Consider the following 13,388-nt stretch of genomic DNA (forward strand, 5'->3'; position numbering starts at 1 on the left):
ATGACCGAGCCCAGGGTGTTGGCGGCGGGCGACGCCCTCACCAGCGCCGTGAGCGCGTTGGGCCGCGCCGTCGGGCTGGCCCCGCCCCCGGAGACGGGCGTGCGGCCGCGGGCCGCGAAGGTCTTGGAGCGCGTGACGGCGTGGGGGCTGCGCTTGGGCGTGGCCTCCTGCGACGCCGTGGTGGAGGGGGGCGAGGGGGTCTGGGCGGGGGGCACGGGGAGGCTGGCCCGCCGCCCCGGGGGGGTGGGCTCCGGCGGGGGGGCGGGGTCGAAGCGGAGCTCCATGCTGGAGGACTTGGGGCCCAGCGGGCTGCGCAGGCTCATGTACATCTCGATCTCCTCGGCCAGGTTGCGCGACACCACGGCGGGCAGGCTGGAGGCGGGGCTGGCCAGGTCCTGGCTGGAGACGGACGCCAGCTCCTCCGTCTCCGACGCCATGCGGGACAGCGGGTCGGCGCCCACCACCACGTCCTCGCGCTCCAGCGGCCGCCCCGCCGACGCCTCGTCGGCAAGATCGCCGTCCTTCACCTCCTCCACCTCCTTCTCCATCTCCTCCTCCTCCTCCGATCCCGTCCCCTCCTTCACCGCCTCCTCCCCTGGGGACGCGGCTTCTCGAGGCCCCGCCTCCTCCGACAGAGCGACCGATGGGGAGCCCAGATCGACCAAAGGCGAGCCCAGGTCGTCCTCGGGCTCCTCGTCCAGGTCTTTGAAGAGGGCCTTGGACACGCCCCCTCCTCCGGCTCCTCCCCCTCCCAGCGTGGCGGCGGCCGTGGACAGGGCGGTGGCCAGTATGCGGGCGTCGGCGCCCATGCGGCTCGCCATGGCGTCCACGCCGCCGTCCGACAGCATGCCGGCGCGGCTCTCCCAGCTGAAGCTGCGGCTGCGCTCGGAGAAGCTCTTCTGCCGCGGCCGCTGGGGGCGGGGCTGGGCCGGCGCCGGCGCGGAGGCGGGGTCAGCGGAGGACGGAACGACGTCACCGCCACTAGAGGGCGCCGCTCCAGCTTCTGGACAGAACACACGGTGAGCGGTTAACGGGCAGGAACCTACAGATGAGTCATCAAATCATTCCGATTTTTCTTCAGATTTACATACAAAACTTCCACGGAAACGTCTTTAAAGGAAACGTTTCTATCCTTCACACCGAGGAGTCATCGTAGGACAGTCGCCGGTGTCACTCGTTACAATAATTTAAGAATCTGCCAACCTTATGTACCAGGGCATGCAGGCCGGCATTAACCTGCCATTGGGCCCTAGGGCTGAGAGGTTTCGTAGGCCCCCTGGGAGGGGATCTTACAATGAAGATGTGTAAATCGACGTCGATCGGGTGGCCCATCAAGCCAGTATAAAAAAATTAAATAAAAAAAATACTGCAGCTCATGATAGGCCCCCTTATCCTCGTAGGCCCTGGGGCAAGGCGGCCTTGAGGGCATGGGTGGTGGGCTGAACTAGTGAGGATAAGCCACTACCATGGACCGCGTGCCCTGGTACTAACAGGCAGCAGACCCAGGGTTAGCAACAGCTGGGACGACGCCCCCCCTTGGGGAAGGGTCCGGGGGCCTGGGTTCGCTAGGGTCCTCTCTGGAGGAGGGTCACCCGACAGGAACTCTTACCCGTGTCCCTGCCGGTGGCGAGGGCTGCCGGCGATGGGGACGGCCTCACGATGCTGGGCATCGACGGGGGTGGCGCCCCTACAGGCCCGGAGGAGTCAGGCGGCTCCACGACGCCGTCCACTGAGACCGCAGAACCTGGGAAAACACACACACACACAAACACACACTAAACACACTGAACATGAACTGAAACACACACTGAACATGAACTGAAAAGCACACTGAATATGAACTTAATACACACAATGAATATGAACTGAATACACATAATGCATATAAACTAAAAACGCACACAATGAATATATGAACTAAATACACTATGAATATGAACTTAATACACACACTGAATATGAACTTAATACACACACTGAATATGAACTAAAACACACAATGAATATGAACTTAATACACACAATGAATATGAACTTAATACACACACTGAATATGAACTAAAACAAACAATGAATATGAAAATGAATTACGAACTATAGTCTTTAACTCATCCACATCAGGACTGATATTTATACATTTTCAGTTTAATCAATACATTTGATATATTAATTACATTTTGTTTTGGTTTATAGTAAGGGTTTAATGCCTTTATGGACAGGAAAGAGAGGTGAAAGCAGGCCGGAGAGAGGGAATCGAACCTGTGTGGCTACAAGGTGTCTGCCCCTGACCAACCACTGCCGCGCCATGCTAGTTCTGTATTTAACACTAGAACTGGTCTGGGGCACTGGTCTGGGGCACTGGTCGGGGTCACTGGTTCTGGGTCACTGGTTCTGGGTCACTGGTTCTGGGTCACTGGTCTGGGTCACTGGTTCTGGGTCACTGGTCTGGGTCACTTGTTCTGGGTCACTTATTCTGGGTCACTTGTTCTGGGTCACTTGTTCTGGGTCACTGGTTCTGGGTGGGGTGTGTTTTCCGGGCGTGTGCGACCGGGTTCTACTGTACTGACTGTTGGCGAGATGCAGGCCTTCGACGGGGGCCCGGGCCGGGTCCTGGTGGAGCTCATCCTTTGAGCCGTAGCCCTGGTCTGACTGCTGCCCTCCTAGGGGATTCAAAGCACAGCGAGGATGACCCACCAGCTCTACCACAGCACCGGCCCTCTGGGGCCCCCAGGGGCCTCCCAGGGGCCTCCCAGGGGCCTCCCAGGGGGGCCCAAACTCCCTGAGACTGCCTGTTTGTTGTGTGTGATCACTTTGGGTCTGCAGGTCCCAACAGCCCTTCATCTCAGACTCATTAAGGAGAGAAAAGGCCTGTCTCGCATCAACTTTTCGTCAGCAAGTGACCAGATGACGGTATCAGCCAATCAGAGCTGATGCATGCAGTAGCAGGTGTTTGGCAGTAGAGGAAGCCCTCTAATGCAAACCAATATACAAGTGGTGTTGCAGTTTGGTTCTCCTGTAAAAACCTTAAACCAGATTTACATTTTTCCACTGCAACTGCAAAGTGTCTCGGATATAAAACGTGCCCGTCCATGAATCGATCCATACAGGGAATTTCCCTTTCTAAACTGTTTTATTCTGGTAGACTTCTGGAACATACGACAGAAACTGTGAAAAAGGTGAAATTACAACTCACACCACTAGAGGTCGCCAAAGGGACAACACATGCAGTGCAGGTCTCGATACAGCAGAAGGACGTGGTGGCAACCCATTACCACCAAGATGAAGAATGAAACCCCCAGGATGTCATGTCACGTGTGGTGGCGTTAGGGGGCGGGGCATACCGGTGGTGTAGCATGTGTCCGCGGGATCTCCCACGCCAAACAGCAGGCTCTGCTCGCCGTTGGGCTCGCCGGAGCTGTCGGCGCTGAGCTGGCTGAGGCGGTCGGCGGCCCGGAGCCCCCCCGATGCGGGCGGGGACGCGGCTGGAGGGGGGGGGGGAGAACGGGGAGGGAGAGAAGGTGAGGAGGGGGAGGAGCATGTGGCGGTGGTAAACGAGCATATCAGACAGGAGGACTGAGATGAATAGAAGGATTGATTCAATTCTTAAAAGGTCAAAATATGTTGGTCATAGTTCCGATCATGGACTGATCAGTTTAATATTGTATTAGTGAATAAATGAACCATTTGCTTCAGAAGGGAGAATATGGGGCCCCTTTGCTGTTCCCAGTAAAACTATGCACACATCGGTCCCTCAATGGAAACTAGTAATGGGCGCTGATCGACTTTTCACAGACGCATCGTGAAAAGCCGCAACGAATGTCCCCGTTAGCTCCGGCCCTCGCACAAACGTCTCCCTGTTAGCGCTGGATTAGCGATGGATAGCTCGACGCACAACATGGTCACATGGTCACATGGGTCAGGGCCCCAGGGGCCCACCTGTGGTGGTGATGGTGGGGTTCTTGGTGGGCAGGGGCCGGTCGGTGAGCTGCTTGAACTGGGCCACGCCTCGCAGGACGTTGCGCACCTTGGTCCACATGAAGAGGCCGCTGCGGTTGCGGCTGGGCCACGGGCTCTCCAGGACCGCCTGGAGGACGGGTGGGTTACAGTTAGGAGGGACGGTTACAGTTAGGAGACGCTTCGGTCCAAAGGGACTTACAACCATTCATCACACACAGACGGCGACAGCCGGCTGGTCGGGAGCAGTCAGGGCGAGGCGTCTCGCTCAGGGACACCTCGACACTCTAGCTAGGAGGAGCCGGGGATCGAACCGGCGACCATCCACCGGCTCCTACCTCCTGAGCCACTGCCACCCGCACTGTGACCCGCCTTAGTGACCCCTGAGCTGTTCAGGACCCCCTACGGCCGAGCTCCATCCCTCACTGGAGTCACGTGACCACCTCGATGCCCCCAGTACAACCCAGTCCCGCTCACCTTGTTGTAGTACCCGTAGGTGATGGCGTTGGGGTGCACGCCCGCCTTCTTCATCTCCACCAGTACGCGCACCGCCATCACAGGCTGCTCCCACAGTCCGCACAGCTGCATCACCACACGGTAGCACACCTGGACACAGGACGCACACGTCTCTCTCTCCGCCTCACGTCTCCATCCATCCGCCTGCATCTGCCCATCTCGGCCTCAATGCATCTCGTTCTACACCCCTCTATCTCAATTGATCGGCCCATTCCTCTATCCATCCATCCATCTATCTAAACATCTATCTCACATCCATCCCTCGAGCCATCTGCATCTTTACGTCTATTCCTCGAGCCATCTACTCCTCTCTCATTCGCGCCATCCATCTCCATCTATCTAAACATCTATCTCACATCCATCCCTCGAGCCATCTGCATCTTTACGTCTATTCCTCGAGCCATCTACTCCTCTCTCATTCGCGCCATCCATCTCCATCTATCACCACCTCTCCTTCTCTGTTTAAAACCTCTCCATCAATCCATTCATCACCACCTCTCCTCTTCTCCTCCTCAGGACCCCTGAGGAGTAGGAGAGGTGGTGATGGATCAATCCATCCATCCATCACCACCTCTCCTCCTGTTTAAAACCTCTCCATCCCTCCATCCATCCGTGGCCCCCAGAGAAACCCCTCTCTCCCGGGAGCAGAGAGCATCGTGTGACGCCGTACCTCGTCCAGCATCTCCACCTCGGCCATCCTCATCCGCAGCAGCACGTCGTAGGCCTGGTGCATGGCGCGGGCCTTGGAGCGCGCCACACGCAGGCGGGGCGGCAGGCAGATGAACCACAGGCTGTAGCTGTGGCTGAACAGGCAGCGCGCCCACTGCGCCGGGTCCGAGTTGGAGCGCTTCGCCACCTTGTACGCCAGCTTCACTTCCTGTCGGGGAGGAAGTGCAGGAGGACGGGTTCAGGCGGTGGTCGGACAAGCGGACGGAGGGGAAGCCGATTGTGGAGAAAATTGTACTGAACTAAATGTTTGGGGCCTTTTTGGTATTCATAGCTGTGTGTGTATATTGCACGCCTGTGTGGGGGGGTGATTACTTTGGGTCAGATTTGGAAGATCTTTGTTTTCTATCAACTAGGAGGAAACCAGCCATGCCCCACATTGTTCTATAATTGATTCTGTATTAGATTTGACATCAAAATCTAGAATACAATGCTTTGTTGTTATGTATTTTAAGCACATAAGCTACCCCCACATAGCCACAAGGAAGCAGGATCGAACACATCAGACCAACATACAAGCTGTAATAACTACTCCAGCCACAGATGGCAGCACCTTTAGACAGGTGAGGAGGGCGGAGCCAATACATCACATAGGCCACTCCTACTTGATACAACCGCGGAGCGGGAGTTAGATCAGGCCAGAAACCCATGGCAGCCCCGTGGCTGGAAGACAGCTCAGCCGTGGGTCGCTCCACGCGCGTGTTCAATACAATTCCCCTCCTTTTGCTTCATAGTTACCATACCGGAATACTTTAACAAATAAAGTGAGTTAAAAGCGATCCGGTTTAGACTACTTTCTTCAAGAACATGGCATTGTTTGCAGGATAATAACTGTGAGTGAGTGAGCTAGTGAGTGAGTGACCCATACTCTTGAGTGGGTGTGCGTCAGTGACTAGGCGAATGCCTGCGTGTGTTTGCGTGCCTACCTGCTTGGTCCTCTTGGCCAGCAGGGCGGGGCTGCTGGACAGACTAGAGCCGGCCGCCCTCATGTCCAGGGCCGGCCGCAGCTCCTTGGGCCGGTCGAACAGCTCCATGCGCAGCCGCGGGAACCACTTGTAACTGGATGAGGGGGTGAATATTCAGGAAGGGTGACTGGGTGAGGAGGTTAGGGTGCCGTTAGGGTCACTGGAGGAGGGGGTAGGGGGCAGTAAGGGTAACTAAGGCTCCGGTTGAATTCAATGAGACTATGAGAGGTTCTCGCGGGGATAATGCGTCACAAAGGTTCTCAAGGCTGAGATGACAAAACAGGTATGGGTTGCCATGGTTTTTAGTCACAGCAGTAAATAAAGAGTGAATGAGAAGTGATCCTGCGCATACAAATCTGAACAGGTTTCAGACCTTCATATTCTCGTCCGTCACCGTTTTTATTGCACCATAGCTACATGTTAACGTTAACATTATGTTGCCTGTTCGTCCGGTGCCCTTTGAACCTTACATCCATCCAGGAAGTGGTCATCTTCTCAAAGATTCCCCACTGGGTTTTGGGGCTGTTGACTGCTAGGCTTAGGGGCCGCTCCTGATGACAGTGGAGGGTTTGTATACAGTGAGTCAGCGGAGGCTTGTTTCCTTTTCCGATGTTTTCGTTTGAGGAATGCGTGTTTCTCTCCCCAAAGTCGCACCCATTCCTGATGTTTGTTTTGGAGGGAAATTTGATATTGTGTCTGAATAGTAATTGTGAAGCATGTGTCGTTTGTTAAATGACACATTATTTGAATCTCTGGATGTAAGATTCCCCTAATTTAATGCAAAAGTAAGTGACGTCTATTTGAGTTTTATCAAATGCGCAGTTGAAGCCCTCTCTGAATTGGTAGCGGTAGCAAACTGGGAAACCGCATCATGGGGGGTTAGACCACGTCATGGGGGGTTAGACCACATCATGGGGTGGGGTTAGACCACATCATGGGGTGGGGTTAGACCACATCATGGGGTGGGGTTAGACCACATCATGGGGGTCAGACCCGGTCCTCACCTGTACCGGGGAGGGGGCTCGGGCCCGCCCTCACAGGGGGGCTCGGGGGGCATGACGAAGACGGTGTGCTCGCTCCTTTGGGACTCGTCCAGCTCCATCAGCTTGGTGTCCTCCGAGGACTCTCCCTCCACCTGGGGGGGAAGGGGGGGGGGTTAGGGCTCGGCTTCGACTGGGCGGGTGCTTTGTGAACACAGGCGCGACTGCAGACATAATGGTAAGACCCATTCTATCACGGGCACGGACGCGTGCCCTAAAATGGAATGGAATATAGTTTCAGTTTATTCTAGTTAATGTAAAAACTAAAAGGTGGCCTGTGGCTTCCTGGAAAGTGTCTCTTCACCAGTAAGTGACTGATTGACTGTTTTGGGGTAGATTCGTGTTTCTAAGAAAGAAAGACCGGAAAAAACAATTCCAGCACAAGGTGGTGTGATAAAAGTGAAAGAAAAACACTGGCAATAGTTCATGGATTGAAAGGAGGTTGAATGATTAAGCCGTCGGTTTCTGAGCGACAAACCAGAGGAAATGCAGAGCGAGGATGTGGAAAATAAATCTGTGTCGACCTACCTTATTGGCCTTGGAGTCGCCGCCTTTATCGGGAGGAAAAAGCTGCCAGACAGAGAGCGACACGGAATCAATGAATCAGAGGAAACATCCACTTCCTCTCTCCTAGCAGAGGAATGTTCATTCTCCTGATAAAACGGCATCAAACACGGACTGATGGAGACAGTAACTCACGACAAACTGACAAAACTCTGGGCCGAGATGATGAGGATTCGCCCTCAATAATGATCATTCACCCTCAATGATGATCATCCACAGTTAATCGTGACCATTGCCAGTCAATGATGACCATTCAGTGTGAACGATGGTGAAGTCGATTTCGATGATAAATTGTCGTTTTCAGTGTGGAGGTTGGGGGGGGTTTGGGTTCACCTTCTCGATGCAGTCGTCGAAGAAGGCGAGCCCGGTGTCCTTGTCGCTGACGAAGGTGCACTCCTCGATGAAGCGGATGAAGATCTGCGTCTTGGTCAGCTGGCCGTAGAACTTCTGGTGGGTGCGGTCGCGGCTCTTCAGGAACCCTGGAGGAACGCAGGAGGCGTCGTGAGACCAAAACCGGGGACCACTCAACGACTGAGCGTTGAACTAAACGTCTGCATAGCACACATTTCAATTCAGGGCGTTTAGCAGACGCTGTTATCCACAGTGACTTACATTTAGTACATTTGTCAGAAGAGGAGAAACAATATACTGTATACGTCTGTCGGAACAGTGAGGATGTTCATAGAAACAAGTGCCAAGCACTAACAATCGCTCGGTTAACCCATTGCAACACAACACATAGTTAGGATAAGATGCTACACAATGCTAAGTACTAAGTAAGTTCCTTTTGCTTGCATGGTGGAGTTAAGAGAATCTATATTTTCGAGGAGGGGACGTCAAACTTTAAAACATCTCAATTTGTTTTCTTTATTCCCGGTTCGCCCCTTTGCCGTGGATTATTTTGAGTAATGCTTCAATCTATTTCCCAGCCACAGGCCAAACGTCTCTTTAGAGCCAATAGCGTAGATCATTGATCGCTGTACAACACCTAAAATGGCTCCTTAAAATAGATATGCCAATAAAATCAGGCATTAGAAGAGGCGAGCCAGTGAATGAATAATGCATTAAGCTAAGTAACTTGTGTGAGCCAGCTTCTACATAACATCCCATAAAACAAAGACCATCATAATATTGATCCACCGTTAGGCTCTCCTTATTGGTCCCAAATCAACACCTTCACCCCTGTTTATGACTCTGTTCCCACAGGAACAACATAAAGATACAATTCCATGTGTAAACTCATCAACACAACAAAAAACAATATTGTGGGAGAGCGAGTGGGAGAGTGAGGGGGAGAGTGAGGGGGAGAGTGAGGGGGAGAGTGAGGGGGAGACCGGGGGAGAGAGAGAGGGAGAGAGAGTGAGGGAGAGAGCAAAGGGGAGAGAGCGAGGGGGAGAGAGTGAGGGAGAGAGCGAGGGGGAAGAGAGCGAGGGGGAGAGAGCGAGGGGGAGAGAGCGAGGGAGAGAGCGAGGGGGAGAGAGCGAGGGGGAAGAGAGCGAGGGGGAGAGAGCGAGGGGGAGAGAGCGAGGGGGAAGAGAGCGAGGGGGAGAGAGTGAGGGAGAGAGCGAGGGGGAGAGAGCGAGGGGGAGAGAGCGAGGGGGAAGAGAGCGAGGGGGAGAGAGCGAGGGGGAGAGAGTGAGGGAGAGAGCGAGGGGGAGAGAGCGAGGGGGAGAGAGCGAGGGGGAAGAGAGCGAGGGGGAGAGAGCGAGGGGGAAGAGAGTGAGGGAGAGAGAGTGAGGGAGAGAGCGAGGGGGAGAGAGCGAGGGGGAAGAGAGCGAGGGGGAGAGAGCGAGGGGGAGAGCGAGGGGGAAGAGAGCGAGGGGGAGAGAGTGAGGGAGAGAGCGAGGGGGAGAGAGCGAGGGGGAGAGAGCGAGGGGGAGAGAGCGAGGGGGAGAGAGCGAGGGGGAGAGAGCGAGGGGGAGAGAGCGAGGGGGAGAGAGCGAGGGGGAGAGAGCGAGGGGGAGAGAGCGAGGGGGAGAGAGCGAGGGGGAGAGAGCGAGGGGGAGAGATCGAGGGGGAAGAGAGCGAGGGGGAAGAGAGCGAGGGGGAAGAGAGCGAGGGGGAGAGAGCGAGGGGGAGAGAGCGAGGGGGAGAGAGCGAGGGGGAGAGTGCGAGGGGGAAGACAGCGAGGGGGAGAGAGCGAGGGGGAGAGAGCGAGGGGGAGAAAGCGAGGGGGAGAGAGCGAGGGGGAGAGAGCGAGGGGGAAGAGAGCGAGGGGGAATAGAGCGAGGGGGAGAGCGAGGGGGAGAGAGCGAGGGGGAGAGTGCGAGGGGGAAGAGAGCGAGGGGGAGAGAGCGAGGGGGAAGAGAGCGAGGGGGAATAGAGCGAGGCGGAGAGAGCGAGGGGGAGGGCGAGAGAGACGGCGGGCTCCCAGCACCTTGCAGGTCGTAGAGGGAGTCGGCGGAGGTGGCCTTCTCGGACGGCGCCTGGGTGATGGGCTTCAGGTAGCTGCGGTAGCCCTTCAGGATGGTGGCCATGAAGCGCAGGAACACCTCCTGGATCTCCATCTCGCGCAGCGTGGTCTTCTTGTGCAGGGTAAAGTCCACCTCCACGGGGCTCGCCTCCACTGGGGGGCCCTCCGCTCTCCGCGCTACGGGGGGGGGGGGGGGGGGGCGTGACAGCAGACGTTAAAAAATACACCAAATGGTCAAATACAAAACGTTCAAATCTAAAGTAATGTACAGATATGTATCCAGCTGCTATTTGTATAAAACATTTAATGAAAAAATAATAATAATCGAAAACTCCGGTTATATCAGTTTGGTGATCGTTTGACGCTAAAAATCGAAATCGCGATCAAAATTCGATTAATCAGCCAGCCCTAGCAGACGTTTTACAAAAACAGAAGCTAAAGAAATGCGCTTTTGTTATTCGGTTGGATTTTGTGTGTCTTTACGGACACGACGGCCAAGAGAGAGAGAAGAGCAGGTAAGAGAAGAGAGGGGGGGCATGTAGCCTAGCACCCCAGGAGGGATTGAACCCAGGCACACTGCCGACAGCGCCAACGCATGAAGGGGTAGAGACATGAGCCCTCGCAGATCTTTAGCTTTCACTAAACTCCTAGTTTGTGTCATAGTTACAAAGGAGGGTTTTCTTTCCCCTTAAATGGTGATGATCTGTTTATGACCCTTTCAAGTGAAAGAGAAAGAGAGAAAGCGGAAGAGATATTCCTAGAATTTGTTAAATATAAAAACATTTGACTTTATTGTTGCGGAACAATAAAGTCAAGACCAGAACTAGAAGTACGACAGTATGACCTATGATCAGCCACTTAGGAGTAAGGAGTTAGGAGTCGAGGTGTTAGGAGTCAAGGTGAGTCAAGGTGAGGTGAGGCCTGCGTTCGTACCGGCGGCCAGCGTGCTCAGGGAGTTCACCAGGCTCTTGCAAGGCTTCTTGGGAAGGTTCTTCCAGCTGCTGTGTCTCTTCTCGTCAGACCTGTCACAAAGTCAAGAAGAGGAAGATACAGTGAAAAACACCAAAATGGCCGAGTTTAGCCGAGAGCCACCGTCATAACCGAGGTGATTTGTTGAATCTACATCATTTGCCTGGTGAAGCTAAATAAACAGCCCAACAGCGCGTGTTGCTGGTAGAATCCCCTCCTCGTGGAAACACAATTTAGCAGTCGTAGTACAAAAAAAATGCATTCACCATTGTGTAGAATCTTATCCTGGCTATCTTTGCTGTAAACCGGGAATGGTTTAACCTAGCGATTGTAAATGCTTGGCACTTGTTTCGATGAACATCCTTACTGCACCGACAGAGACATATTGTCGTTGTACTTACTGTACGTCGCTTCGGACCAAAGCGTCTGAACGGGCTCTACGACCTGAATGTAAACGTGCATTACGTCGAGCCGCCCAGGCGACCAAGAGGGGGGAGAGAGGAGTGCGGGGAACAGAGCGGCACGTACTGGTAGATGGTCTGGGTGTCCAGGTCCACGCAGACCACGTCGGGGGGGGGGTCGTACAGGTCGAAGTAGCGCGAGTCTACCCCCACGATGAAGGGGCAGGGCGCGTTCAGGACGTCGGCCAGCGAGAGGGGGCACAGGGGGACGTACGGGCACTGCCACTGGAAGGGGAAGATCATCTGGGGAGGGGGTGGATGACACAGGAAGCATTGAAGCCACACTAACCCTCACCACACACATCGGACGGAAGGGACTTTTCGCAGCGCAAAGCCATATACGTCTGTTTCGCTTATGATAATAATGGATTGAATTTATATAGCGCTTTTCTAGACACTCAAAGACGCTTTAGAGTGAAGGGGGGACCTCACTCACCACCACCAGTGTGTCGCACCCACTGGGGGGATGCACGGCAGCCAGTCTGCGCCAGAACGCTCGCCACACACCAGCTGGAGGTGGAGGGTGAGGGAAACCCCTACTCTTTGCGATAAGTGCCCTGGGATCTTTGATGACCTCAGTGAGTCAGGACCTCGGTTTTACGTCTCCTCCGAAGGACGGAATGGCTTTGATCTCGAGAATTGATAAATGACAACTAAACAAAAACACAAAAGAAACGTACTAAACGTTACCCGTAACTGTGAAACAAACTCTCCCGTTCTAGTGAGGGAGAGGGGAGGGAGACAGAGAGGGGGTGAGTGAGGGAGACAGAGAGGGGGTGAGTGAGGGAGACAGAGAGGGGGTAAGTGAGGGAGAGGGGAGGGAGACAGAGAGGGGGTGAGTGAGGGAGAGGGGAGGGAGACAGAGAGGGGGTGAGTGAGGGAGACAGAGAGGGGGTGAGTGAGGGAGACAGAGAGGGGGTAAGTGAGGGAGAGGGGAGGGAGACAGAGAGGGGGTGAGTGAGGGAGACAGAGAGGGGGTGAGTGAGGGAGACAGAGAGGGGGTGAGTGAGGGAGACAGAGAGGGGGTGAGTGAGGAAGACAGAGAGGGGGTGAGTGAGGGAGAGGGGAGGGAGACAGAGAGGGGGTGAGTGAGGGAGACAGAGAGGGGGTGAGGGAGGGAGACAGCGAGGGGGTGAGTGAGGGAGAGGGCGAGGGGGAGAGGTACTCACCCCCACCACGGCCTCGGCCACCCTGGTGGAAGGGGAGGGAGCGAGAGGGGGAGAGCGAGGGGGAGGGCGAGGGAGAGGGCGAGGGAGAGCCCCAGGGGGACAGCCAGGGGAACACCCAGGGGGGGGGATAGTGAGGGGGACTCACGGCCACCACGGCCTCGGCCACGCCGGTCAGCACGTCGGGCCTCAGAGAGTGCAGCAGGATCTTGCTCTCCATCAGCACCAGGTGCAGCAGCGTGCCGCAGTTCTCCGGGCCCAGGTTGGTCACCAGGGTGCCGTAGTCTGCCCCGCTGGGGGCCGCAAGGGGGGACATCGTTCATTTATTCATTCGGTTGTTAAAGAAAGGAAGAAAAAAAAAACGACGGAATTGCATTATAAGTAGGGCTGCGTAAAAAAAAAAATCGATTTAATCGAATTTGGGTAGATTTCATTAAAAAAAAAATGTTGTTACCATCATTATTATTTTTGCACTTTAATAAACAATGCCTTAATGCAATTTGCATTGATGGGATGTTGTAGTTCAAGTACACTTTCACTTGCAATTCCTTTCTAATTTCAAAATTGCACTTTTGAGACTTGAGACACTTTTGTTTACAGCTCGAGCTTAAACT

The 13,388-nt window shown here is 54.7% G+C and overlaps 1 protein-coding gene across 2 annotated transcripts in view; it reads right to left on the minus strand.

Annotated features, from left to right (window-relative positions):
• The window catches only part of dennd4c (DENN/MADD domain containing 4C), a 46,686-nt gene that overhangs the window by 11,913 nt on the left and 21,385 nt on the right, over positions 1–13,388 (minus strand). The window contains exons 9-23 of one of the 2 annotated variants that reach the window (XM_079757932.1): positions 12,923–13,067; positions 11,676–11,851; positions 11,112–11,200; positions 10,143–10,355; positions 8,099–8,244; positions 7,730–7,771; positions 7,166–7,296; positions 6,123–6,255; positions 5,141–5,347; positions 4,432–4,560; positions 3,937–4,084; positions 3,342–3,482; positions 2,568–2,660; positions 1,610–1,744; positions 1–1,003 (exon numbers count right to left, since the gene is read on the minus strand). The exon at positions 1–1,003 is cut by the window's left edge and continues 145 nt beyond it. In XM_079757932.1, the coding sequence (XP_079614058.1) occupies positions 1–1,003; positions 1,610–1,744; positions 2,568–2,660; positions 3,342–3,482; positions 3,937–4,084; positions 4,432–4,560; positions 5,141–5,347; positions 6,123–6,255; positions 7,166–7,296; positions 7,730–7,771; positions 8,099–8,244; positions 10,143–10,355; positions 11,112–11,200; positions 11,676–11,851; positions 12,923–13,067 (2,931 nt within the window). The remainder of the gene's footprint in view (positions 1,004–1,609; positions 1,745–2,567; positions 2,661–3,341; positions 3,483–3,936; positions 4,085–4,431; positions 4,561–5,140; positions 5,348–6,122; positions 6,256–7,165; positions 7,297–7,729; positions 7,772–8,098; positions 8,245–10,142; positions 10,356–11,111; positions 11,201–11,675; positions 11,852–12,922; positions 13,068–13,388) is intronic. The other variant, XM_079757933.1, reaches the window with a different exon arrangement.

The sequence above is a fragment of the Pollachius pollachius genome (assembly GCF_949987615.1).
Source record: "Pollachius pollachius genome assembly, chromosome: 20".
Taxonomy (NCBI): domain Eukaryota; kingdom Metazoa; phylum Chordata; class Actinopteri; order Gadiformes; family Gadidae; genus Pollachius; species Pollachius pollachius.